The 25,048-nt window shown below is 30.5% G+C and overlaps 1 protein-coding gene across 1 annotated transcript in view; it reads left to right on the top strand.

The window, feature by feature from the left end:
- The window catches only part of LOC143231385 (isobutyryl-CoA dehydrogenase, mitochondrial-like), a 43,777-nt gene that overhangs the window by 4,973 nt on the left and 13,756 nt on the right, over positions 1 to 25,048 (top strand). The window contains 8 exon segments of the mRNA XM_076465930.1: positions 1,911 to 2,080; positions 13,420 to 13,490; positions 13,493 to 13,528; positions 14,107 to 14,320; positions 16,460 to 16,484; positions 18,353 to 18,488; positions 22,571 to 22,668; positions 23,246 to 23,398. Of these exon segments, the coding sequence (XP_076322045.1) occupies positions 1,911 to 2,080; positions 13,420 to 13,490; positions 13,493 to 13,528; positions 14,107 to 14,320; positions 16,460 to 16,484; positions 18,353 to 18,488; positions 22,571 to 22,668; positions 23,246 to 23,398 (903 nt within the window).

Below are 25,048 nucleotides of genomic sequence, written 5' to 3'. Positions count from 1 at the left end.
ACTGCATGTGTGGGAGCATTAATAATCATATTTAGATTGTACATATACGTACATAGGAAGATCTTAGACGCATAATGCTGTATTTCCGAGAGGATAACTAACCTCTGCATACAGTTTAGCTGTCTTGTACATCTGCCAGATATTTGTGTGCTATTATTCTTGAAACAGTCCAACATATTTTTACACGATTTTACATGAATTGTGTCACCACATGATGATCTCATGCAATAAAGCCCTCCATCAAAGAAGGATGATACATCATCGTGCACACTATTTCACCCTATTAAGATTGTAGAATTGTAGAACACAGACATGTTTGAAAATCTCTTTTGTGTTCTATCTGTTGAGAGTAGTTTTGTTAATGAAATTTTGTTTTTCACTTTCTTTAGCTTTTGATTGAAGTACTTTAATTTTGTTATGGTGAATTCTCAATGGTTGTGATTTATATTTAGTCCCAAGTGTGGGACATTATTCACACTTAGACATTGTTTCTGTTGTGGCTTTGGAGGCTCATTAGCTGTCAGGGTTGCTGCAGCCATTGTTCAGTGTGTTTTAAATTACAACATGCTAAATGAGCTTCTTGTTCGTGTCTAGTTTTTTTGGTTTTTCCTGTTAGGTCAGGAATGATCTGTTAGACTATGGTCTTCACCCTATTTACTTTTGGTAGTTTTTTTTACCATTTGTGAACTGACTCATGTTTTGATCTCTCTGAGATTTCCTTGTAAGGTCTGTTCCTTTTCATCTCATTTGTTTATATATATTATTTTTATTTTTCTCTTGTTCTTATCCACCATTCTTGGGTTTATCTTGTCTTTTCTCCTTGCTTTATATTATACTGTTTCATTTTTGTAGTAGCTTTTCTCTCATGCCCAATATGACTAGCTCCTCTAATGTTTGCGATTCCTTTTGTCCTGATTTGTGGACTTCTTTTTTTGATTTTCTGTCACTAGTATCTGTCTAGTCAGCTTGAGATAAAATACTTTACCCCACTATTCATGTTATTATTCCCTTTGCATTTTTTGTTTTTTCTCTCTATCCTTTTGAATTTCTTTTCCTAAGCTGCCTTTTATCCCAGAAACTGCTTAATACTTCTGATGACTAATTTAAACAATCATTTCTCTCTGTTTGGCCTCTTTCACTTCAACTGTATCCCTCTATACTTTGTTCTGCTGTTGGATTACATTCCTCTTTACTATACTTTTTCCTTCTTCATGTGTACCTATTATTCATTTAGCTCCTTTTCATTACCCATGTCTTCTAGTGTTATTTACCTCTGGTAGCCTTGTTTAATGATATAAAACTTCTGTCTTTGTTATCCTCTTGGGTTTTTTCCTCTTTCTTGACTGTACTCTTTACTCATATTTTTCATCTGGATCAGTCTCCTTCTTTTTATAGATTCTAGGTCATTTTCCTTTTATTTTGCAAGACTATCACATTTACATTTCTGTGGGTACTTTTTTTCATGTTAGTCTCAATTTCTACCACCAGTCATTTTCCATTTCCCTACCTTAGTCTCTTGTATTACATCTCTTTACTTTCCTCTCTGTTTGTTTTTATCCTTCTTCCAACCTTATCCACAGTATTTTTCACCTGGTCTGCTGTTAATTAAAACTATGTAGTTAATGAATAACTGTAAGTAATTGTTGTTTCTGTGAATGTATATATAAGCCCCACATTCATAATAAAATATATTGCCTTTTAACATTTCTCAGAAAATCTTAAATAAAAAAATTAATTTTTCTAACTACAGTATAAAATTCAAAATATATATTCATATTTTATTATAGAAGCTTAAATTATTTAGTATGAGTGTGAACTGTTGTGTGGTAGTTTGTAATACTTATTATATATAACCAGAATAGAAGACAGCTTATCTTTTCTTGAAAAGTTGTACTTTTCTTTGGATGTAGGAATATTTTGCTAAAGAAACTATGCAAAAAGCAGCTCAACTGGGATTTGGGGCTATATATGTTACAGAAAAATATGGTGGTACAGGACTTACGAGACTTGACTCTTCTATCATTTTTGAAGCTCTTTCTCGTGGTTGTGTTAGCACTACAGCTTACATGAGCATTCACAAGTGAGTAGTTACCTTTTAATAGCAACTAATAACATATTAATATGCATTCTTAGTTGTTTTATTGTTGTACAGATAAAATGATTTTTTTACGTGGTTGTCATTTGTGCTTCAGTAATGAGTATCACCCTTAAAAAGTTCATAATATGGAAAGGCTGATAACAGCTTTATAATAGAATTACTAAATTAGCATTAGTTTAGCAAAATTTCTAATGAGCTCAACAATTTATGAATTTTATTTATGGTGTATTTATTTTATTTTGCACATCCCTTTTATATTTATAAATATCTGTTTTATTATTTTTCACTAAATCTGTAAAATTTTATTAAAGAAAATCTATAATCTAAGTTAGTTTGAATCTTTCTTGTGAGCTATTATAGGGTTTATGGTTGAAAATATTGTTAACAGCAAAAGTAGTATTGTGATGAAATCCTGCTTTCTAATCATTATAAGTAAAATATTATATTCCAGTAGCCTTGCTCATTACTAGGATATTTTTATTGCTTTGATCAGAAGTTAATCTTAGTTAAGAACTTCACACTTAAATTGTTACTGTAATAAAATTAGTTTTATTCAGCATGTACAATATTGAAAACTGGAGATCTATATATAAATATAATTTAATGGGCTTTTCTGCACTTATTTATGTTCATATGATCTTACATGTACACATTTTCTTTACATTATTAATTTTGTGATATTTCTGTCAGTAAAAGCTGTTGATAAAAATTAACTTGTTAAATATAGACTGTATCAGCATAAGCAGAAATACTTACATTTTAAATCAGTGAAAGAGGATTTCTGCTAGCAGTCTAACAAATTTTTATTTATGTAATAATGAACAAATTTAAATTTCTGATCATTTATTTATTTAATTTGTTTTTGAGCATGATTTACTTCCATGTACTTCTAAAGGTGTATCATGCTTTAAATATTTTATAGGGTGTTGCAGGTTGATCACACAGATTTATAAGTTTTCAAATAAACAAAATTGGTTTTAAAATCAAATCAGCTTTTAACTGTATAGTTTCTTCTAAAAATATATGTATTATTTTACTGAGAAGATAAAGCTAAAATAGTATAATATATTTAACTCTAACATTATCTTAACAGTGTTATCAATAGGTTACTTATATTTAGTGTTGATTATTTATTATCAGGCAACAATGGTTAAAAGTAGTGTAACTGTTAAGCACTCACAGTGAGTTTGGTACAGTAAGCACAAGGAGTGGGTTTTATTTGGAAAATCAGAGCTGACATGTGCATTTAAAGAAGCTGTTAGTGAAGTTGTACAATTTGTATTAGAGTTTGTGAGTTGGTGGAGAAACTGAAGGCTGTTGTAAGTTTAATAGAGACTATGAATGAAGATGAGGGCAAACAGCAGAAAATGTCACAAGGATTTACAAGGGAAATTAAGTAGTGGATTTAAGTATAATGAGATAGATCTGTTAATTAAGAGATTGCAACCTTCAGTTGTGCAGATGAACTTTAGGAGAGAATGATAACAAAAAAGATAGTTGAGTTTTGGAATGAAAAACATGGTTATTGTTGCTGAAGGTTTTTTAGTATAGCATGTGAATAGGATAGTCTATGGGGTAAACAAGGAGAAAAAATTAGATTTGCTATCCAAGAGCAAGGGTGGAGGATATAGCCAATGGAATAAATGATACAGTAAATAATGCAAGAAGTGATGCAGTCTTTGTAATACTCATAGGTGCTAATGATATAGGAAAGAGTATGTCAGAATATGTTGTTGTTAATTACAGTGCAATAATAAAAACATTCAAGGAAAAGAATGTAATAACTTTATTCTTTTAGGGATTTTGCCAAGACTTAAAACTTGGGGGTGAAATTATAAGTATACCACAAGGGCTGAATGTAAGGCTTAGGTTAAAATACAAGGAAAAGCAGGTTGGTTGTTTAGAGTTGTGGGAGCAATTGAAACAGAAATGTGAGCATTTTGGAATGGATGGCTTACAGTTAAACAGGGTAAGAGCTGGTGTATTTGAAAGGGCTGTTAACTCTTTTGCTATGGGTCAAAGGCCATGTCATCACATTTGTTGACTTGCATTCAAATTTAAACTTCTATTTTATAATTTATTCCTATAAGTTTGGAATCAAATTGTAGATTATAGTTCAAGCTTTAATATTATATTTAAAATTTAAAAGTAAATATTAAAAAAAACACATCTAAATATAGATTTTAGTTAGTCACATGGTATTTTGAATACAACATTGTTTACAAATTAGATACTTGTCGAAGTACTAAGTCTATAGTTTTGTACAAATTAGGAACTGAAATTACTAATAATATCCAGAAACAATATAAAATAAGAGTCTTGTATCTTTTTATTTCTTGAGATATGGCTTATGTGCTGAATCAAACACAATGGCCCTGTTCACCTCTTTCTATATCTGTAAATGGTCCCTTATATAAACTCACTTCAATTAGTAACGTGAATAACCAATCAAGAGCTTAGAACAGGGGTTCCCAACAGGTGGGTCGCGACACCCTAGGGGGTCGTCGCAAAGTCTTGGCAGGGGAGTCGCGTAGCCTTGTTAGAAGTAGCTTGGGATAACATTAATTTTATTTCATCAATTACATTTTCATGTTGCAGGTGCCAAAAGGTTGGGAACCCCTGGCTTAGAATGTCCCTAGAGTGGATTTTTTCAGCCATTTTAATCTGTGAAAAGGCTACTGCCTTCTTTCAATTGAAGATTTCAAGAAAGCATGTTGTGTCTTTAGTCTGCTTGAAGTTTCATATTTTTTAAATCTACATAATCTTAGTTATTACGCTTAACAAATTATAGTGGAATTCTATGGTGTTATTGTAGTTATTTATGATTTTTTGGTTATTCAACTTTGTATATAAAACTTACAATTGTTTGATATCCTCTGAGTACAAAGGTCGTAGTGAGAAGAGATAATTCTTACTTTGCTTCTTGATTTACTAGTCTATATTTTAAGAAAAATAGGTTTAATAATTTATTTCTAAATACTAAATAATCTACACACACACACACACACACAATATAATAATGTATAATAATTGAAATGTGACTGTATATTACAAAATACTAGTCTCATAAAACACAGCCAAGGCAGGAAATCTATTTAGGATGGTTTTCTGCAACAATTGGGTAGGAAACCTAATGAGATCAGTGCTATATTTTAGACTTGTTATTAATTTTCTAATAAAGAAGTGGTTGATACAGTACAGATTAATGAACATCTGGGAAAAAGTGGTCATTGATCAATTAGATTTGATGGAAATAAAGAATAATGAAATTTTTCTTCTAAATTTGAAAAAAAAGCAAATGTTGAAGAGATGGATTGAAAATTATCTGCTATGGATTAGGCAATTAGAATAGTTGAAGATGCTGAACAAATGTGGAAAAAATTTAAGAATAAATTCTTACTATTCTAAATATTCAAGATAAGAATGTTTCTTAGAGACAAAAGAGGTAGGCTGCAAGTAAAAAAATCAGGGTGGCTCACCAAAGGTATAAGTGACAAAATAAAGGAAAATCATTATAAATATAAGAAGTTTAAATTGGCTGCAATGATGGGTGAGTTGGAGGAATGTAGAAGATTAACAGAGTTGTTCAAATAGGAAATTAGGAAATCAAAAAGTATATGGAAAAAGTTTGGCTGAAAATGTAAAAATGAACAGTATAATATTAAGATTGGAATAGGGCCTTTAGGGGAAGATACATGAAGACCAATGTATGATGATTATGGGATGGTTGGGTTATTAACTTCTATCTTTTTCCACTTTTTACTAGTGAAGATTTAAGCAATATTTTGGATGGAAGCAAGATTGAAGAAGATTGTCGCATTAATTCTGAGGTTGTTAAGAAAAGCCATGAATTTGATAAAGCACTTGAGTTAGATAACATTTGCCCAAGAGATTTTGAAATAGCTTAAAAATTGGATACTTGATTCACCTGCTACTATTTTTTGTGAGTACTTCTGCAGTTGTCAGGTACCAGAAGACTGGAAATTGGCTAGTGTTATCCCCTTTTCAAGGTAGTTGATAAAAATTGTTTTGGTAATTATAGGCCTATTTGTTTTGTATCAGTAGTGAGAAAGTTTTAAAATTCTAGTGAAAGATGCTTTGCAAAGTCATTCAATAAAGATAAAAAATTTTTAATAGTCATCATTGTTTCACTAGGGGAAAGTCTTGTCTTACTAATCCTTTTACATTCTTTGAAGAGGTTATTGCTTGTATAGATGAGGGTAATGATGTAAACTGGGTGTATCTGTGTTTTGATAAAACATTTGACAAAGTGCCACATAAAAGTCTTGTCAAAACTTTTTTTGTTTAGATTTGGGGAATAGATTAGCTCATTGGTTAGAAAACTATCTAAGTGGAGAAAAGTAAAGGGTTGTTATGAAAAGAGCTCATTCAAACTGGAATAATGTCACACTGGGGTCCTTCAGGGCTCAATGTTAGGACATTTTGCTGTTTTTGATTTGAATCAATAACATAGATAAAGGAATAATCAATAATTTATTTAAATTTGCTAATGATATTAAAGTTTTGAATGTTGCTGACTAAGAGGAGGATGCTATTGCTTTAGAAAAAGGATTTGGACTGTTCAAGTAGATAAGTGGCATATGACTTTTAATTGTAATTAATGCATGAATGGTATTACAATTTGTATTATGAGTATAATTTTGATGAGGATACCTTCAGGAGAAAGTACTTGGATTTTCTAGTTCATCAATCTCTTAAACCATTCAGTAATGTGCTGTCACTAGTGGCAGGGTAAAGAGAAGTATAGGTATTCATAAATATTGAATACATGTATAAAGAGGTTATAATGCCAATGTACTATGGTTATGCCACATTTAGAGTACTGCATTCAGGATTATTACTGGGATCATTACCTTAGAAAGGATACTGAATTATTTAAAAATATTCAGAGAAGGGTTACTAGGATGATACATTTGGAGGAAAAGTTGTCATATGAGGACAATTAAGATCTTTAAACTTTTCTTTTAAAAGAAAGAAGAGTTAGAGGAAATCTGATTAAGGAGTTTAAAACTGTTGAAGGAATTGTCAGTTTTTGCTTTTAATGATGAGAATGGTAAAACAAGGAGACATGATTATAAATTTTAGCAAGGTAGAAGTTGTCTACAGCTATTTTACTAACAGGGTGGTTGACCTTTGGAATGGGTTGGCTTCAGATATAGTAGATGCAGTTAACTCTTTTTCTCAGAACTGCCAATATATTGGCTTGTAGGTCTTGTTCCATTTTGCAATGAGTCCCACACCTTGAATGTCTTATATATTCAACATAAAAGTAGAACTACTTCCATTAATAAAACATTTTCAATGTAAATACTAATTTAATTGTAGAAAGGCATGTTTTTAGCAATTTATCTGAGTGTTTGGAATGCCTTTTTTAAAACAAAGAAAATGACCACAGTCACTACTTTTGGTAAGCATTGTTGCTTCAATTCTGAGCAAGAAAGTTATTTGAGGAACTTCTGAGCAAGGAAGATGACTTTATTCCCAGTGATCTTGATTAGAATGATTTTGAAAGTGAGAATACTGACTAGGATAGATCTAGTGAAAGTGGCATGCTGGTCAGGCATGAGTACAGGTAAAGGCATGGGAAAGACTAGTGGTACTGTTATGAGGAAAAAGAAAGCATTTTCTGGATCTAGACCTAACAAGAGGAAAAGGACAGTTGTAGGAACTTTAAAGACAAAGTAACATGGAGAGTACTTGAAGAAGAAGAGACTGAGGTGAACTTTTCATTCCCTGAGCCACAATGAAACATCAAGCTGCACTTGGATAAAAACCGTTTACAAACAGTTTTCATCAAAGCTTTTCTTCATGAAAAAATTGTAGCCATTTTGCTTTTTAGTATCAGTGCATATGCAGCAAAGGTTTTGGAGGGAAAAATTATCTAACAAGACAATAATAATTTGCTTTCTGGATGCCAGTTACCTATTGTGAATAATTGAAGATTACAGCAGTTTTGATTGCTGTGTTTGGACTAAGGACTATAGAGTCCATTACTGGATATTTCTACCACAACATGCTTCATGTCTGTGAACCAGATGCTGAAAACAAAGCAAAGAATTGAGCCATCTGTGGAGAAGTTGTTGAAAAAGTTCTGGCTTGGCTGCTTTCTTCCCATATAAAAATGTGTATCAATGAGATGGTTATCAGATGGAAAGGCAAATTTGGGTACAAGCAGTTCAATGCAAGCAAGCTTTAAAATAACACATCAAGACATTTGGACTTTGTGAATCTGCAAGGGGCTATGTTATCAATTAGAAAATTTATTTTGGAAAGGGCACAACATATAACTCTGACCTTGAAACCTACTCTGCTCATACAGTCAGTTTTTTACACTCTTCTGAAGCTCTTACAACCAGGTCATCAGTTGTTAACTGTCAGATAAAACCCTTCAGCAGCTTTTTTAGACTATCTAAGCACACACAGCTTCAATTACACTAGCATGTTTGACATCATCCATGTCAGCTTTCCTGAAGAAGTGAAAAGTTTGAAACTTGACCTTCAGGAGGTGAGGTGGTTTTTGGACTTAAGAAACAAAACATGGTATGTTGTTTGGAGGGAGAAAAAGGCAAATAAACTTTGTGTTAGTATTAATCAAAGCTGTAGGACAAACCATTTAAAAAGGAGCAGGAGCAAACACCATCATAAAGCTAAAAGTTGTGGATGACTACAACATGTTGAATGGCTATGATTGTGTTGACCATATGGTGGAATGTTATGGTATGAACAACCACAAAACCTGTAAATTGTGGAAGAAAGTATATCATTAGATAATCAAAGTGACCCAAGTAAATGCCCACATGTATATCCCAGCCAAAAGGGTCAAAGAAAGCCTGCAAGTTTTTGAATAAAACCTCATTGACAGCCTCACAAACAAAGCTGCAAAGGTGACACCTAACTGTCTACAAAAGAATTCAAAACTTGCGAAGTTATGTTTGTGCAGGATGCACAAAGAGACCACGTCTGTGTCTAAAGAAATGCTTTGTGCTTTGTCACAAGCATAAAAAAAAAAGTAGCATTGGCTTAGACATAATGATTACTGTACACAGTCTGTAAATTTTTGTAAAATGCTATTACTGATTTTTCCTTCTTTATTACTTCCATTTGATTCAATGCATACTGGTGTACTATTCTTCAATAAATTGCACTTTACTGTGGTTTTGAGGACAATAATGGATATACATTTCAACAGTCTTCATTTATTTGTCATTTTGGAGCTTCTGAAGTGGATATTCATCATAGGAACAGTGCTAGGACTTTAAGTTATGCTTGTGTGAATATTTCTTTACTTGTCTGTCTTCCTACTATTCTTTTACAGCCTAAAATTAATTTATTTTTTTCTAAGCATTCATATTTTTAGTAGAATATGAATCTGCATTTGTTTCACTTTATGATGATGTAGAATACTATGTGTATATATGAACAACCAAGCATGCCTATTCTGCTTTGCAAAAAACAAATTTTTTTTTGTAGCCGTTTTTGCTCCATTCAAAGCCTGTATTTGTCCAAAGATAAAGTTTAAGGTGTTTAGGTGAAACTTGAAAAATATTTGTATGGTAAGGACTGATTTGTTGTTTTTTGAATTTCATTTTATGAGTATTTAGATGAATTTTGTGGGTAGGATGGTCAGGAAGACCCAAAAGGGCTATTGTTGCCCCATAATGTTATTCCATAAGAAGATTGAACATCAGTGCAGTGCTAATACAGTAAACATTGCTCTTAAACTTCAGTTGGATTTCATGAGAAAATTCAAAACTTTTTTTCAGAGTATACTCGTTAACAGCAAATATCTTCACAAAAACAACTGCAAAATAACATCCAAACTATGCTTATAAGTTCTAATATTTGTAATCAGGATTATAATTAATAAGAGTTAGTAGTGTTGTATCATAAATTGAGCATTAGTTAGATCTGGATGATTTGATCAATTACTTATAAACACTGATTTCAGTTATCGGTTTCACATAAACTGACCCATTAATTAGAATTGGGATTAAACCTATGTTTCAATATCAATTTTTGATTATTCCAATGAGTTGTTAATTAAAAATCATAAGTAAATCGATTGCCATGAAAATATTCAACTAATTGCATTTGATTTTTCCATATTATTACTGTTCTTGATTATTCCAGTTATCGAAGTAATCAAAATGTTGCTGCTATATTTGTTTGTTTTTAAGTTCAATCCCACATAATGAGCTGTCATTGGTGTTTTGCCCAGTTTTAAATTTATAAGTTTTATTTCCTTGTAGTTCATTTACCTTTGAAGATTTGTAATGGGGGAGGATAATGATTAAAGGGTTCCTGGTTCAATTTCCATTGCCACCATCTATCTTTTTGCTGACTAGGGGAAAGATATCTGTCTGGCAACACTCATCACTAACATGTTAAGGTATATGGTGGAATGGGGTTATTGTAATGTTTTTTTTTTCCCCATCTTATGTTTTCATGAAAATAGCCATTGATTTCAAGGTGTAACTAAAAACTTGAGCCTTTGGCTAATGTGAGTTTTTCTGAATGTAAAATTATTGTTTATCTTGTTGACAGTACTAATAAATATATTCACTTTTATTGCATTGGCTTTTTTAGAACAAAAGGCACATAGCACTTACTTTATGGATGGAGTTGGTGGTCATTTGTTGCTGTGTTTTTCATAGTCTAATGTGGCTTTTCATATGTTCAGCTGTGAGTTTCTCCAATTTTGTAGGAAACTGAAGATTTCTTTCTTCATAATGTTACATCTTTTGACTCTACATTATTTAAAATTTTGACTAATAAAGACTTCCCTTCAGATTTTTCCTCTTACGCCTCTAGCCATCAAACAAGTTTTGGAGTCATTTTACAAACCTAATAAGCTTCATTTGCCTTGTTATATGAGATAGGACCTGTTTGCTGCATTACATATAATTCTAGAACCATGTGAAACTTCTCAAGTAAATGGTAGCTAACTTGTGTCAATTTTCATAACCTGTAGATGACTCTATAGTTTGAGACTAAATTTACAGACAGTTTTAGAACTCGGGTTTAATTTACCTCACAGTGATATAAATTGAAGAATAAAACATATTTTTTCATATTTAAACTTATGTGATGTTCATTAAAATTTAAATCTACTTAAACTATATAGTGAACAAATAAGTAGACACAAGTTAAATAATCAAACTGATGATTAAGGTTTTCAGCTTACAACTGTGGAAGATCTGGAGAAATGTTAATAGTTGAGAGGAGAGAAGAAGGTTACCCCTACACCTCTTTAGAAGAGTTTTTATTTCAAATTATCCAGTTATAATATTTCTATTTATTTATTGTTACCGTACATAAAAACAGTATTTGGCCTTATTGAGGTTAAAAATGAATAATTCTACAGTTTTCATCATTCATTGAGTGCATCTTCAATGTAACTGTAGTATTGGATAAGAGGTCTCATCAGCATTGGATGTGGCAGCCATAACATATAGCATGGTTTATGTATTTTTATTCTTTCATCTCTATTTTCACTTTTACATTCTCAGAACAAATGATGATGTGTAGTGAGTGAAGATACAAATCTATTATCATAATACTCGTTTTTTTTGTCTGTCCAAAAAACATGTCCACACTTTACTATCTAAATGCATATGTACATGTACTTCAACCAAATTAGACAAAATTCCTGTTCCAGACAGTAATATGTTTGAACATATAGGAATGATGTGCATTGTAGTTATTTTTGTATGCTTAGAGGTAGTGACATTTTAAAGACTACTTGTTTGTGGCATTGTGATATGTATTTATACTATAATCTACTGTATGAACAGTCTTTTGTGGAAGTTACTTTTGTTTTTGAGGGCTAACTTTTGTTTTTCTGTTTGATGTAACTTGGCAATTTCTTGTTTTAATTATTATAAACTATTGGCATGTTATTATCTTTATTGCAAATGCACTTTAAATATAGCATTTCTAGAACAATACAAAATAATTCTAATCACAGACACCAAAATCATTAGGCCCACTTACCTCAGGCCTTAGTTTAGTTACACCTTTATTAAGTACAGCTTGTATTCAATAAATAGATAAATTAATAATGTATCTTATGTTGTATTTTTTATTTTGTTTAATTAGGGATAAAATGTAGCTTATGAAATTCCAAAATGTTATTTTTTTCTAAATCATATTGTTTATTATATAGTTTGGTAAAATATAATTACAAAATATTTACTTATTACTCAAAATGTATCTTCATACAGGCAACTAATATATGGTAACTGTTGGTACTGTCTACAATGGATGAAAAATATATCTTACAAAGTTAACTATGATGGAAAATGGATCATTTAATTGTTACAATATAAATGTCTATAATATACTTAAAGCAGAATTGTCAATCTGTCTTGACATTCCAAGTTATGAGGAATGGGCTAAACTAATTTTGATAAAAGTTGCTGAAAAAATTAAGATGTAACCCATAAAGATGGAGTTTAAATGATTAAGCAATCAGAGACATAATTTGTTTTGCAGCCATTATACATTTTAGTAGGAAGCTGAATCCTAAAAAGTAATATTTAATTCTGTGTGTATTGCATCTACTTTGCTGACCACCAGTATTACATAAACATGCCTTGCAAATGATGCATATGTATGCCATCCTGTCATTCTCATAAAGTCAAAGAAGAAATAAAGGCCGTGTGAGGTGCAGATGTATTTTATTATTAGTTGAGGCATAGCATTTCATAGAATGGCTCTGAGGTTGTCAAGTACAAACCTTTAGCCATAGTTCTATCATCTCTTGACTGATTTGAGATCTAATTACAGTTTTGGACCAAGGAGGTCAAGCCTTTTCAATTGATTTATTTGGTCAGGGTCAAGGTTCCATAGATTAATTTACTTTAATCATCCCTAAAAGAATTTCAGTTTGAGGGCAGGCTGGTAGAGATCTTGATGAGTAACAAAATCAGTTCAGGTGTACATGTGTCCTTCACTTGGTATTGCCAGTACAAAAAACATAGCTAATGAAAAGGGGAAAAAAATATATAGATTACTTTAATCCTGCCTAAAAGAATTTCAAGTACCATAGCTGTTGAAAATTTTTTCTTGTTATAGCTGCTATAATTTAGTTAACTAATAAAAACTTCTTTTGGTGGCTGAGGTTTAGAAATAATAAGCAGGCTGGATAGGTAAAGTATAAAGCATTAAATGCTAACAAAGAATCAAGTATGGCATTTACTTTTAGATGGAGTTAAGATGTAAGATGAAATGTTTAAAAGTATGTTGTGTTTTCTAATGAAGTAGGACTGTAATACTTTAGTATGAATTTCTGTTTGCAGTATGTGTGCATGGATGATAGAACAGTTTGGTTCTGAAGAACAGAAACAGCACTGGATTCCTTCTTTAGCTTCCATGAAAAGTTTGCCTCTTACTGTTTGACTGAGCCTGGTAAGGTTTAGGTGATATGGATTTGGGTTTTCCAGTAGTTCAAATAGTTGTGAAATAAATTATTATTTTGAAAGTTATTTTTGTATGAATAAAAGTACAAATGTACATGTTACGTAAAACACAAGAAATCTAATATTTTTTAAGAATTGTTAAGTAATTCATATTGACTAGACTTCCTTGAAAACCTGATTAATTTGAAAAAGTATAGCATAATTTTAATAGTTTCTTTCTTTTAAAGTATTTTAAGTCTCTTTGTTTAAAGATCTTTTATATTATTAGCAATACAGAAACATGGTTCTATGTTATATATAAACATAAATATTATTTTTTTTTAAAGATCAAAGCTATTATATATAGATACTTCCAAATAAGATCTTAAAAAAAGTGGTAGAAAGAAAGAGAAAAAATTTAGTGTATGTATCACCCAAAATATTTTCAATGTTTCCTGAAAAACTGAAATTTTTCATTTGTGGGAACATTTTTAAACTGCCTTATATGTTAACTTTTAGTGTGATGTCACTGAAAATTAAACTTCTTGTCTTAAATAAGGGAAAAATTTACTGTTTCTCATTTCAAAGGTAGTGGTAGTGATGCAGCTTCTTTAGCAACAACTGCAAAATGTGATGGTGACTTTTACATTTTGAATGGAAGCAAAGCTTTCATTAGTGGAGGGGGAGATACTGACTTGTATGTCATCATGGTAAGGACAGGAAGCCCTGGTTCAAAAGGAATAAGTTGTATTTTGGTTGAAAAAGGCACCCCAGGTTTAAGTTTTGGCAAAAAGAAAAGAAGGTAAGATTTATTTAAATACTTAAGTTATTTTACGAGGAAAAATTCAAACTTTCAGTATTGTACAGGTGTCAGACATTAGTCTTTAAACATTTGTAGGTAATCTGCAGATGTTTCAATGGAAGCTTATTAAACGATGGGTTAAGTAAGCTCAAACATTAACCTTTTTATGCAGGACTTACTATTAAATACTTAAGTCAACAGATCAAGGATGGCCAGGTAGTTAAGGTGCTTATAATATGAAGATCATGGGTTTGGGATCCAATACCACCAAACATGCTCACCCTTTCAGCCATGGAGGCATTAAAATGTAAAATGTGATGGTCAATCCAACTGTTCATTGTTAAAAGAGTAGCCCAAGAGCTGGCAGTGGGTAGTGATGACTAGCTGCCTTCCCTCTAGTCTTTCATTGTTTATAACTTATAGATGGCTAGTGCAGATAGCCCTCATGTAGCTTTGCATGAAATTTAAAAACGAATGCAAACAAACATAAGTCAACTATTAATTATGAGTTTTTAGATACGTTAACCAAAATTGTTTCAGTGAAAGTTAAGAAGTATAGTGCAGAACTTGATATAATTAGGCTTGCAAAATGTTATCTCTATAGGTATAAGGGATAAGTTAGAAAATTGAACAGAAGAGTGGCTGGATGGAAAAATGCAGAGGGTTGTTGCAAATGTAGTTAAGCCAAACTGGTTTAATGTCACAAGTCAGGTATCACAGGGCTCAGTCTTAGAGTCTTTGCTCTTTATGATTGGTTTTTAGGTTGTATCTACAGAAATATTGAATGTTGAAGTCTAACAAGGGCATAATATCATGTACAGGTCACTGGTTAGGCCACATGTGGAATTTTGTGTTCAGTCTTAAGCTCCTTACCTTAGGAAAGAGATTGAACTGTTGAAAAGGGTTTGGTAAAGGGTTACTAGAATGGTTCCTGGAATAAAGGAGTTGCTGTATGAGAGAGGCTTAAATCTCGTAGTGTTTTCTCTTGAAAAAAGAAAAGTTTGGAGTGATCTCATTAAGATGTTTAACAGGGGTGTAGATCCTGGGGGGATAGGTGGTATACATCTCCCCTTCATTTTAGGTGGAGGGTATGGTGCATAGAATCATCCCCTCCTCTACAGTAACGTCTATTAAATTGTTTTATTGTATCACAGGCCTACAAATTGTGTGTTTATTCTTGTGATACTCGTGTTCTTACTAATCGAACTACATAACTAGGCTTAGATGTAGGCTTTTTCAGTAGCCGAAATGTACATCTTTAATATAGGTGTGCTTTAAACCTTTTTGATCTAAGCAATAGTTCGTAAGTATCAGTCAGTAGGCCTAAGTATACATGCAAGTATCATGGCAACAAGATTACTCTGTGACTGCATCTTTACAGCTTTCAGGTTCATGTAATTAGAGATTACCAATTTGCAAATTGAACAGTTCACACAAGTGGTTGCAAAAATCATCCCTCCCATTGGGTGTAAAAAATCTACGCCCCTGTTGTTTAACAGTACAGGGAATTGATGGTGTTGATGAATCATCTTTTTTACATATTTAGAGGTGAAAATAATAGGACGAGGGGACAGAAATATAAATTTTTGCAGAGTAGGAGTCATCTTCAGTTAAGAAAGTTCCTTTTTTCTAACAGGGTGGTTGACCTATGAAATGGGTTGTCTTGAGATGTTGTAGAGGCAGTAAATATAAGTGAGTTTAAGAAAAAGCTTGATAAAAGTATAAATGATAAGGGCTGGCTTAAAGGTTTTTTTATTTTTAAAATTCGTTTAATGGTTGGAATAACCAAGATCGACCATTAGGTCCCACATTGTTTGAGGCCTGATATGACCTGGTAGTTAGGGTGCTTGACTTGCAATCTGAAGGTTGCTGGTTTGACTCCTTGTCCCATTAAGATTGCTAATGCATTCAACCATGAGGGTGTTATAATGTTACAGTCAATCCCACTATTTATTGGTAAAAGAGTAGCCCAAGAGTTGGCAGTGGTTGGTGATGAATAGCTGCCTTCCCTCTAGTCTTTCATTGCTAAATTAGGGACAACTAGTGCATATCACCCTTGTGTAACTTTTCATAAAATTTAAGACAAACCAAACTCATGTTATTCCAAAACCTTATATCACATGTTCTGTTATTTTCAAGTTTCTTGTTAATGAATGGAGGAAAAGTAATTTTATTTAAGATTGAAATTCTAAACAACATTATTACTGTTACATGGTTTTTATTTTTCATTTCTGATAGCATACTGTTCCAGAAATATTGTTTTATCCATTAACTGTTTTACATGTGAATTAAACAAATTGTTAAAATTTTTTTCTCACTATAGGTTTTATGTCATTTTATGTATGGTTCCAATTTTTTTTTCAATAATACCTCAAAAAATTGTAGTTGACCTAACTGTATAATATTTATTATCCTAATAACTTGCAGTAATATGTTAACATGAACTTATTAACAGTAAAGTTGTAGAGGGAAAAAAAAAGTAAAGTGTTAGAATATATCTGACTAACATTAGTTGTACTATAATTATCCAATATTCTGTATTATATGCATGGAGCTATCTTCTTGCATTACAACTTTTTCCTTGAATAAATATTTTCAATGTATCCACTGGTGTATCATTGAACCCAATTAATCTTCTTATTGCACACTGAGAGCTCCTAAAATCCATCATTTGTATGTTCAGAAACAATGTATACATTAGGTATTTATTTTATTATGCTAGAAGGGGTTTTAATTAGATTGCAATTATTGTCCCAAGTGGATGTCATTCATGTGATTAATAAGTAAATGCAATTATGTTGTGGCAAATTCGGAAACTAGAAAAAATTTTAGAATAATTAAGGGGAAAGAGAACTACATGAATAACATTTCAGGCAAAGATTTTTCAATGGGATTGATTAAAATTAATTTTCTGTTGCATTGATTTTGGATATTGCATGTCTTAAAAAAGAAATTGTAATCTACTTTCAACATTAATTGTTAAATTTGAGTATGATTTAATTTTAGTAATATCATTGATATATGATTTAATGTTTTTCAATGTGGAAATTGTTAAAAATGTTGTAGATAATTTACAGCTGTTTGAAAAGCAGTATTTTCAGATGTATTTACACTTTTAATACACAATGAAAGTTCGACTTAGTCATTTAACAAAGCAGAAAGTGGCTTTTCATTTTGTTGTAGGAGTTGTATATTAGAAACATTTTGTATAACACGTTTTCAAGTATTGTTAATTTGATTAGCAAAATGTTATTTTTTATCTGAAACAGTAAGGCAAGCATGTATGCCCAATTATAATTTAAACATCAGTAGAGTTTTTGTATTAATAAAGCTTAAAGACTAGATTTGATCATTGGTCAAGTTGTACTTAGAGTAAGCTGTATGCTGTTAATATTCTTAATAAAGTATATTAACTGGCATGAAAGTATGTTTGATTTTGTGCAGTTTTTGGGTTAATAAAGCTTAAAGACTAGATTTGATCATTGGTCAAGTTGTACTTAGAGTAAGCTGTATGCTGTTAATATTCTTAATAAAGTATATTAACTGGCATGAAAGTATGTTTGGTTTTGTGCAGTATATCTTAGAAAATGCAAATACAGATATTAAGATATAAAGATATTAAAACATACTGATTTAAGATATTAAGTGTTGTTGATTAGCTAACACTGCAGTCGATTGTTATAACAAATGCAAGATAACTATTGATTCTGTCTGTAAGTGTGCTAAGAAATTCATGTGGATATTTGTAGCTATATGTATTGCATATAGCATTAGAAAAATGAGAAAATGAAAACAACCAAGATCTGTTACTGCTTTTTTTGTTCATGTAAACACACAATAAAATAATTGCTATTAATTAGAGCAGAGAAAGGTTTTTTGTAGACAATGAAAACAAAGTATTTGAACAGTCATTTCAAGTGTTATTTTAAATGTAAACATCAAGCCCAGTTATTCCTTTTTTTTGTGATGTGATTAAGTATTAATTTATTTTTTTTAAATGTAATAAAATGAAAAAAATGTCTACATTTGTAGATGGGTTGGAATTCTCAGCCAACCCGTGCTGTGATTCTAGAAGACTGTAAAGTACCCGTAAGTAATAGACTTGGAGAAGAAGGACAGGGATTTAACATAGCAATGCAGGGATTGAATGGTGGAAGATTAAATATTGGTAACATAGAAACTTACAACTTTGTAATCTTAATTATGTATTTCATAGATTGTGCAACTCATTGCTTATACAACACGAATGCTAAACTGCATATCACACATCTATTTTTGATATGATGAAATTATATGTAGGCTAAATTCTCTTGAATTCTGTGAACATATGGAAGACACTAACTACTAAACTTACTTTTAGACTAAACATGATTCATTACACTTTGTAACATTGTATCCCTCCCAGTAGTTTAATGCATTTTCTTTGAAGTAAAGCAAATGTTTCATTGTTAAATACCTTCTCCTGCTGAAATAATGTTTTTTATATTCATACAATACAGGTGGGAAGAAACTATACAGAAAGTATGTTTACAAAACCAAATAAGGGTAGCATAAATTATGACTGGAAAACACAAAATTGTATGCCACATGTACACATTTTTATAAGCAGTACAAATAACAGTGAAGCTACAGAAGATCCAGTTTGAAGTCTTCAACTTTCTGCTGTTTTTATTACTGTATGAAATGAAAATAAGTTTTTCAGTGTAATTATTGTCAGAAGTTTAATACAAAATTTGTAATAATAGGTGTTTTAAGTGCATTGAAAAATCTTTTTCCACTTGTAAATATTTAGTAGTTAAAAAGAAAGTCATAGATTGCTATTAATATATCTATTTTATGATAAGTAGCATTAATATTTTTAAAAGTCAAATTGAAAGAATATTACAGAAACAAATAAATAGTATAAAATATTTTATCCATATTCCAGAACTATCATAATTCACTTAATGATTGTATGTTTGCTTATGATAACTTTCACATCAGAAAAGTCTTTACCATTTGAAGATGAGAGCTGTAGAGGGCATGAATATTGAGCAATAGTATAGAGAATAATATGTCATAATAAACACTTGTTATTTGTCATGTACACTTTTCTGTACAATATTATAATATTAGCAGTGAATTGCAAAAGATTTATGGTAAAATAAATATCTTTATTGCAACAGTACTTCTTTAAATATAGGATTTCTAGAATAACACAAGTATTCTGATCATTTGTCTTAGGCCTAACATTAGTTGAGACTTTATTAAGTGTGGTCTGTGTTTGGTAAAGAAATAAATTAATACAATAACTTGTGTACATATTTTTGCCTTAGTTTAGTTAGGACTAAATTTTACCTTACTTTAATACTATCAATAAAGAAACTTGTAACTTTATTCTATGATTTGATGCTAAATCTATTTAGAAACCTTGATAAGCTTTTAATATGTTGTACAAAATGTTTACTAAAGTATATTTATATCCACCTTTTATTTATCTTGAATGCACAAGCATTTGAACTTAGATAGTAAGGTAAGTGCATATTTTCAGGAAAGATAAAAACTGAGTATTATTATATTAGATATTTTGAACAAAACAAAATGCCTATCCAATGTTGCTCCTGAGCCACTACATGGTTAGGGAAATGTTCAGATTAATATTAAAGTACAAGTACCAACTACTGAACTGAAAATTTATAAGCTAACGTTTTTTTATTACAAACTAAAATGGAATTTATTTTATTGTAGATAGAATATAATAAAAGTTTTATATTAACTAAAAATTGTAGCTTGAAAGACCAATCAATATAATTGAAAAAAAGAAATTAAATAGTCTGTTGATGATTATATAACAAAATGAAAGAACTTGCAGTTTTCAATATTTTCATTATGTTTAACTAGCTGTTATACTCGGCATTGCCCAGACTGTTGAAAAAAAAACATGAAAAATCTACTCTTTCTGTTTTTCCATTTCATATTTTGAAACGTAAAATATTCTGTGAATTTACAAAAAAACAATCAAAAAACATTCTTAAGTTCACAGTTTAGTTTTAAAAATTGAGCATGTTTCAAATAGGGGGTTCCTTATGAACAGTTTTTTATATCCTTCACTGGCAAGGATAAATAGGACCTAATAGAGATTATTTAGTAATATAATTTAGATCATAACATACACCTATGATTACTGTTCTGGCAAGTAGGATAATCCTAGCTCTGTTCCACCAATCCTTTCTGAAATATTAAAATTTTGAACATAAATATATGTAATATTATGTTGAAATTGCTTTAGTGTAAACATATTGTATTTTTATTAACATTGACATGTTTATACAGTATACTACAAACATAATGCACTATTGTATTTTATAATGGATCAAAAGGAAAATAATCCATTTCTAGGTATTGAACCACCCAGAGGGGAAAGAAAATGCTGACTTTAATCTCATTTTATAAAATAAGTAATAAATAATGGTAATTAAAAGAAAGTTTTCAGGTTCACTTTATCTTTCACCTCATGCAAGCTCTTTGCCAGTTACACCAAATTGACTTTAATCTCATTGTATACAATAGTATTATAATTTAAAACTTACTGTTTTAACACAGTCTATTCTATAGCAAATGGTATAATTTTGTTTTATAATCTTGGCCTACTGCTTGCTTTTTCACACACCATTCTATTTATAAATACATTTCATGTGTGTGCAATGTTAAATATGTGATGTATTATTAGATAAACTAGAACTAAATATGCCTACTTATCCTCATTACTATAATATAAAAAAATAATTTTTAGGTTAATCTATCTTCCAACTCGTGCAAGCTTTCTACCAGTTACGCTGACTTACCTTTAATCTTATACACAATAAGTATTATAATTTAAGCCTTATTCCTTTCACAGTCTATTTTATGGCAGATGTCATAATTTTAATTTATAGGCTAGGCCTATTGCTTGCTTTTCCACACACCTTATAATTCTGCATACATTTATTTTGTGTGTGAGGTTAAATATATATATGTTTTAGTAGATTTATAGTTAATCTGTAACTAAATAGGTCTCTAATGCTATATTCTAAATTAAATATTAATTCAAACTTACCATAGAATTTGTGTAATGTATATGTTAACACTTAGATTACTGTTTTGGCTAATAGTCACTAAACATGTATTCAATGAAAAGTTATTTTGTGCACCTTCATGTGAAGGAAGTGTGACCTATGCAATGAACATGGCAGACAAATAAGGAAAGAAAAAACAGAGAATTTGAGCTTTATGTATATAAATTACTGCAAACAATTTTGTAGTGTTTTACTAGAAAATTAGGTATTAAAATATTATAATAGGTGTTTTTGGAGTGTGTGTGTGTGTGGGAGACTGGCAAGCTGTGTTTAAATTTTATTATGTACTTTCCACATAAAATATAAGAAGTTATACACAGTACTCATTGAAATCATTTTCAATGGTTGACTCAGAATAGTAGTCTAATAATATTAGCATTTTATTGTTTAAAGGTATGAATATAAATATTAATAAGCAATGAGTTAGTAAATATCTCCATGTTATTGGCTAGTAGCCTTTTTTTTTACTAATTACTATCTAGCTTCAATCATATCTTTTATTATCTGCTGATATCATGAGGGAATCTCTTAGGAGAACTGTGTTTTGTAGTGGTAGTGGCCATAATATGGTCTTGAATTTTCTTTATAGAAAGTCTGGTGTTCTGTCCTCCTCTCTGGGGCTTCTCCTGTTACACTGATACATTATAATGTTACTTCATCTTACAAATAAAATAAAAGATTTTATGAACCACTTGGACATAAAAATCCAGTTGTAAAATATGTGGTGGGAATATAATACAATCATTGACCATTCATAGACATGATGGTTATCAAGGCACACAACATGCATATAGTTTACAGGTAATTAATAAGGACTGATAAATAATAAATACTTAATTACAAATGAAAGCATTCTAAAAAAGTGCAGATGGTCATCATAGATAATCTAAATTCTAGAACATGGTTTGTAACATAGAAGATGCTAACAAAATAAAGAAATTGAAAAGACATCACACCAACATTCCTGTATATTAAATATCCCCAAACATTTGGTAAAGGATAAAGTAAAGAATATAAACAGAAATATTCCTCATATTTTAAAATTCTATCAGAAAGTAGATATCTACTTGTATCTTTCTTGTTTTCAGAAGATGACTTATTTTTTCTAAAATGAAAACTTTGAATATGTCCTGTAATCTCACCTGTAAATTTACAGCTTCCTGCTCACTGGGTGCAGCACAAGCAAGTCTAGAATTGGCTGCTGATCACCTGAAAGTTCGTAAACAGTTTAATAAGCCTCTAGCAGAATTTCAGGTATTCGTTAATCTCACTTTAGTGGTTTATACTTTATACTTTGTTTCATTTTATGGCTAATAATACATGTAACTTTAAAATGCTTTTATGGAGAAGAATTGTGGAATTGTGACCCTGTTTTGATGCCTTAAGTCATCACTAAATTAACTCTACAGTTTGTATACTATTTCATTTTTGCTGTCTTTGTGTACAACAATTGTTGAAATAAACCATTTTGTAGTGACGATGTGTGTAAATTGTTACTACTACTACTATATTCAAAGCTGGTGTTTATATTAATTTTTTGAAGATTATGAGTTACCTTTTATGTGGTAATACTGACTAATTACATAATGGGTTTAAAAACTTCACAAAGAATGGCAGTTTCTATTATTATTTAGTTCATTATATTATTTATAAACTTGATTTTATAACAATTTCAGTATTTTAATGCATAGACACTTGATTATGTTTCTTTTGTATGCATTAATGACTAATGAATGGTTCTGAACTAACACTATATTTAGTACCATGAACATCAGGTATTTGATTTTCTGTTAAGTTTTATAAATAAGAACATTGATAACTTCTGTTACAGCACAACCAGTTCAAACTAGCTCAAATGGCTACTAATCTAGTGGCATCAAGACTTATGGTAAGAAAAGCAGCTTCATCCCTTCAGCAGAATCTTCCAGATGCTGTATCTCTGTGCTCGATGGCTAAACTGTTTGCTACAGATCAATGTTTTGATGTAAGTTGACTGAAGAGAACTCTCCAGCAGAAACGTTGAAAACTTTTTACATTTAGACACAGCCAGTTCTTTTGAAAGGCAAATTTGACTTAAGAGTAGAGAAAATTTACAGATTTCCAGGTGAGAGGTTGTTACAAGTCTGTATGTCCACTTAATTAACCCTTTCACAACGGACTCAATATAATATACGTGAGTTCTTATATATACATTTGCACATGTTAAATATTTATACTGTAACTTTTAATGCAGTATGTGCATCTTCACAAATTTTATATATTTTTAGTAAACATTAAAAGTGTTTACTGTACAAAAAATTGAATGTTTTTATGAAATATTTTTACTAAAAGTTTGATTGTGAATATATTAAGTGTGTTTCATTACTGGTCTGAGTGGATGTGATTTTCATGTTATGATTAAAAATACTATTCTTTATCTCCAAAATCTCAAATTTCTTTTGTGTGATATTTAAAATATCCTAAATACATTTCAGATGTTTGTTTTCAGTAAAACTATATCTTATCAGTTAATTAATGATATACTTGAGTCTTCAGTCTGTAGACAAATCCAGAAAGTATGTTGAAAAGACAAGTTATTGAATTAGAAGTAAAACAAGCAGCTGTAATATAATATCCCTGAAAGCAACAAAGCAGGTGCAAAAAGATAGTTGACTTGGTCAACCCCCTGCTTCAAGAACAGGATGTTTAATGTATTGTATTATACATGCTAAAATGTTTTCTTGGAAAATTTAGAGTAACCATGCTGCATTGAGAATCAGTAAAAATGTTTTTGCTGACAACAGGATATGCCATTTATTGGCATATGTATGTATCCTACAGTGTTGACATGACTTTTTCCACAGTAATAACACTGGACTTTGAACTTGTCAAAACTTTTATTATGTGGTTCAGTGCCAATAGAATAAATACTGCAATTATTTGATCATTGGTAATCATATTGGGATGTTTAGAATTTAACTGCTTTGGTGACAAAGATGTTATTTAAGCACATACGTGTAAAATTCTGTTAACCTTTTCAGCTCTTAAAATAAATATTAAAATTTGGGTTTCAGTATTACTTATCACACTTGTTTAGTTTTGCAAGCATAATAAGTCTAGTCTGTTTTTTTGGAAAACATTCTTATTTAGATTGGTATTGATTTATAGGTTTTGTTGTTTGTATTCTCTGAAAAGATTTTCGTATTCTTGAAAGTTGTATGTAGTTTTTGATTGTACACTATGAGTAAATATTTACATATATTATATAGATGAGGTTGTACAACTTTCCATTGCTTTGTGTTATGCTATATTTGTATGTTATGAATAAATGTAAATTTTAAAGTTTGTAATATTACATCATTTGCTTTCACTTTACCTCAGTTTAGACAATTAGAAATACACAAACTCAGCAGGCTTAACTATATAGCTCTACAAAGTACAAATATAACTAATACCAATATTTTACAAAGTATACTGATATTTCAGCTATCATACATTACCAATATATCTGTATATCTACTGATAAGTGCTTAAATATTGTTATTTTTTCTTTAAGACATAAGACAATAAATGAAAATTACATAGAAAACAATGATCTCTAGTACTCACTCAAAGTTACTGCGATAGGAATACATTTTGTCCTCGTGTGCTTTTA

The sequence above is a fragment of the Tachypleus tridentatus genome, chromosome 11, assembly GCF_004210375.1.
Source record: "Tachypleus tridentatus isolate NWPU-2018 chromosome 11, ASM421037v1, whole genome shotgun sequence".
NCBI classification, from domain to species: Eukaryota; Metazoa; Arthropoda; class Merostomata; order Xiphosura; family Limulidae; genus Tachypleus; species Tachypleus tridentatus.
The sequence above is the reverse complement of the archived record's forward strand: the minus strand, read 5'-3'. Positions and strand labels throughout refer to the sequence as shown.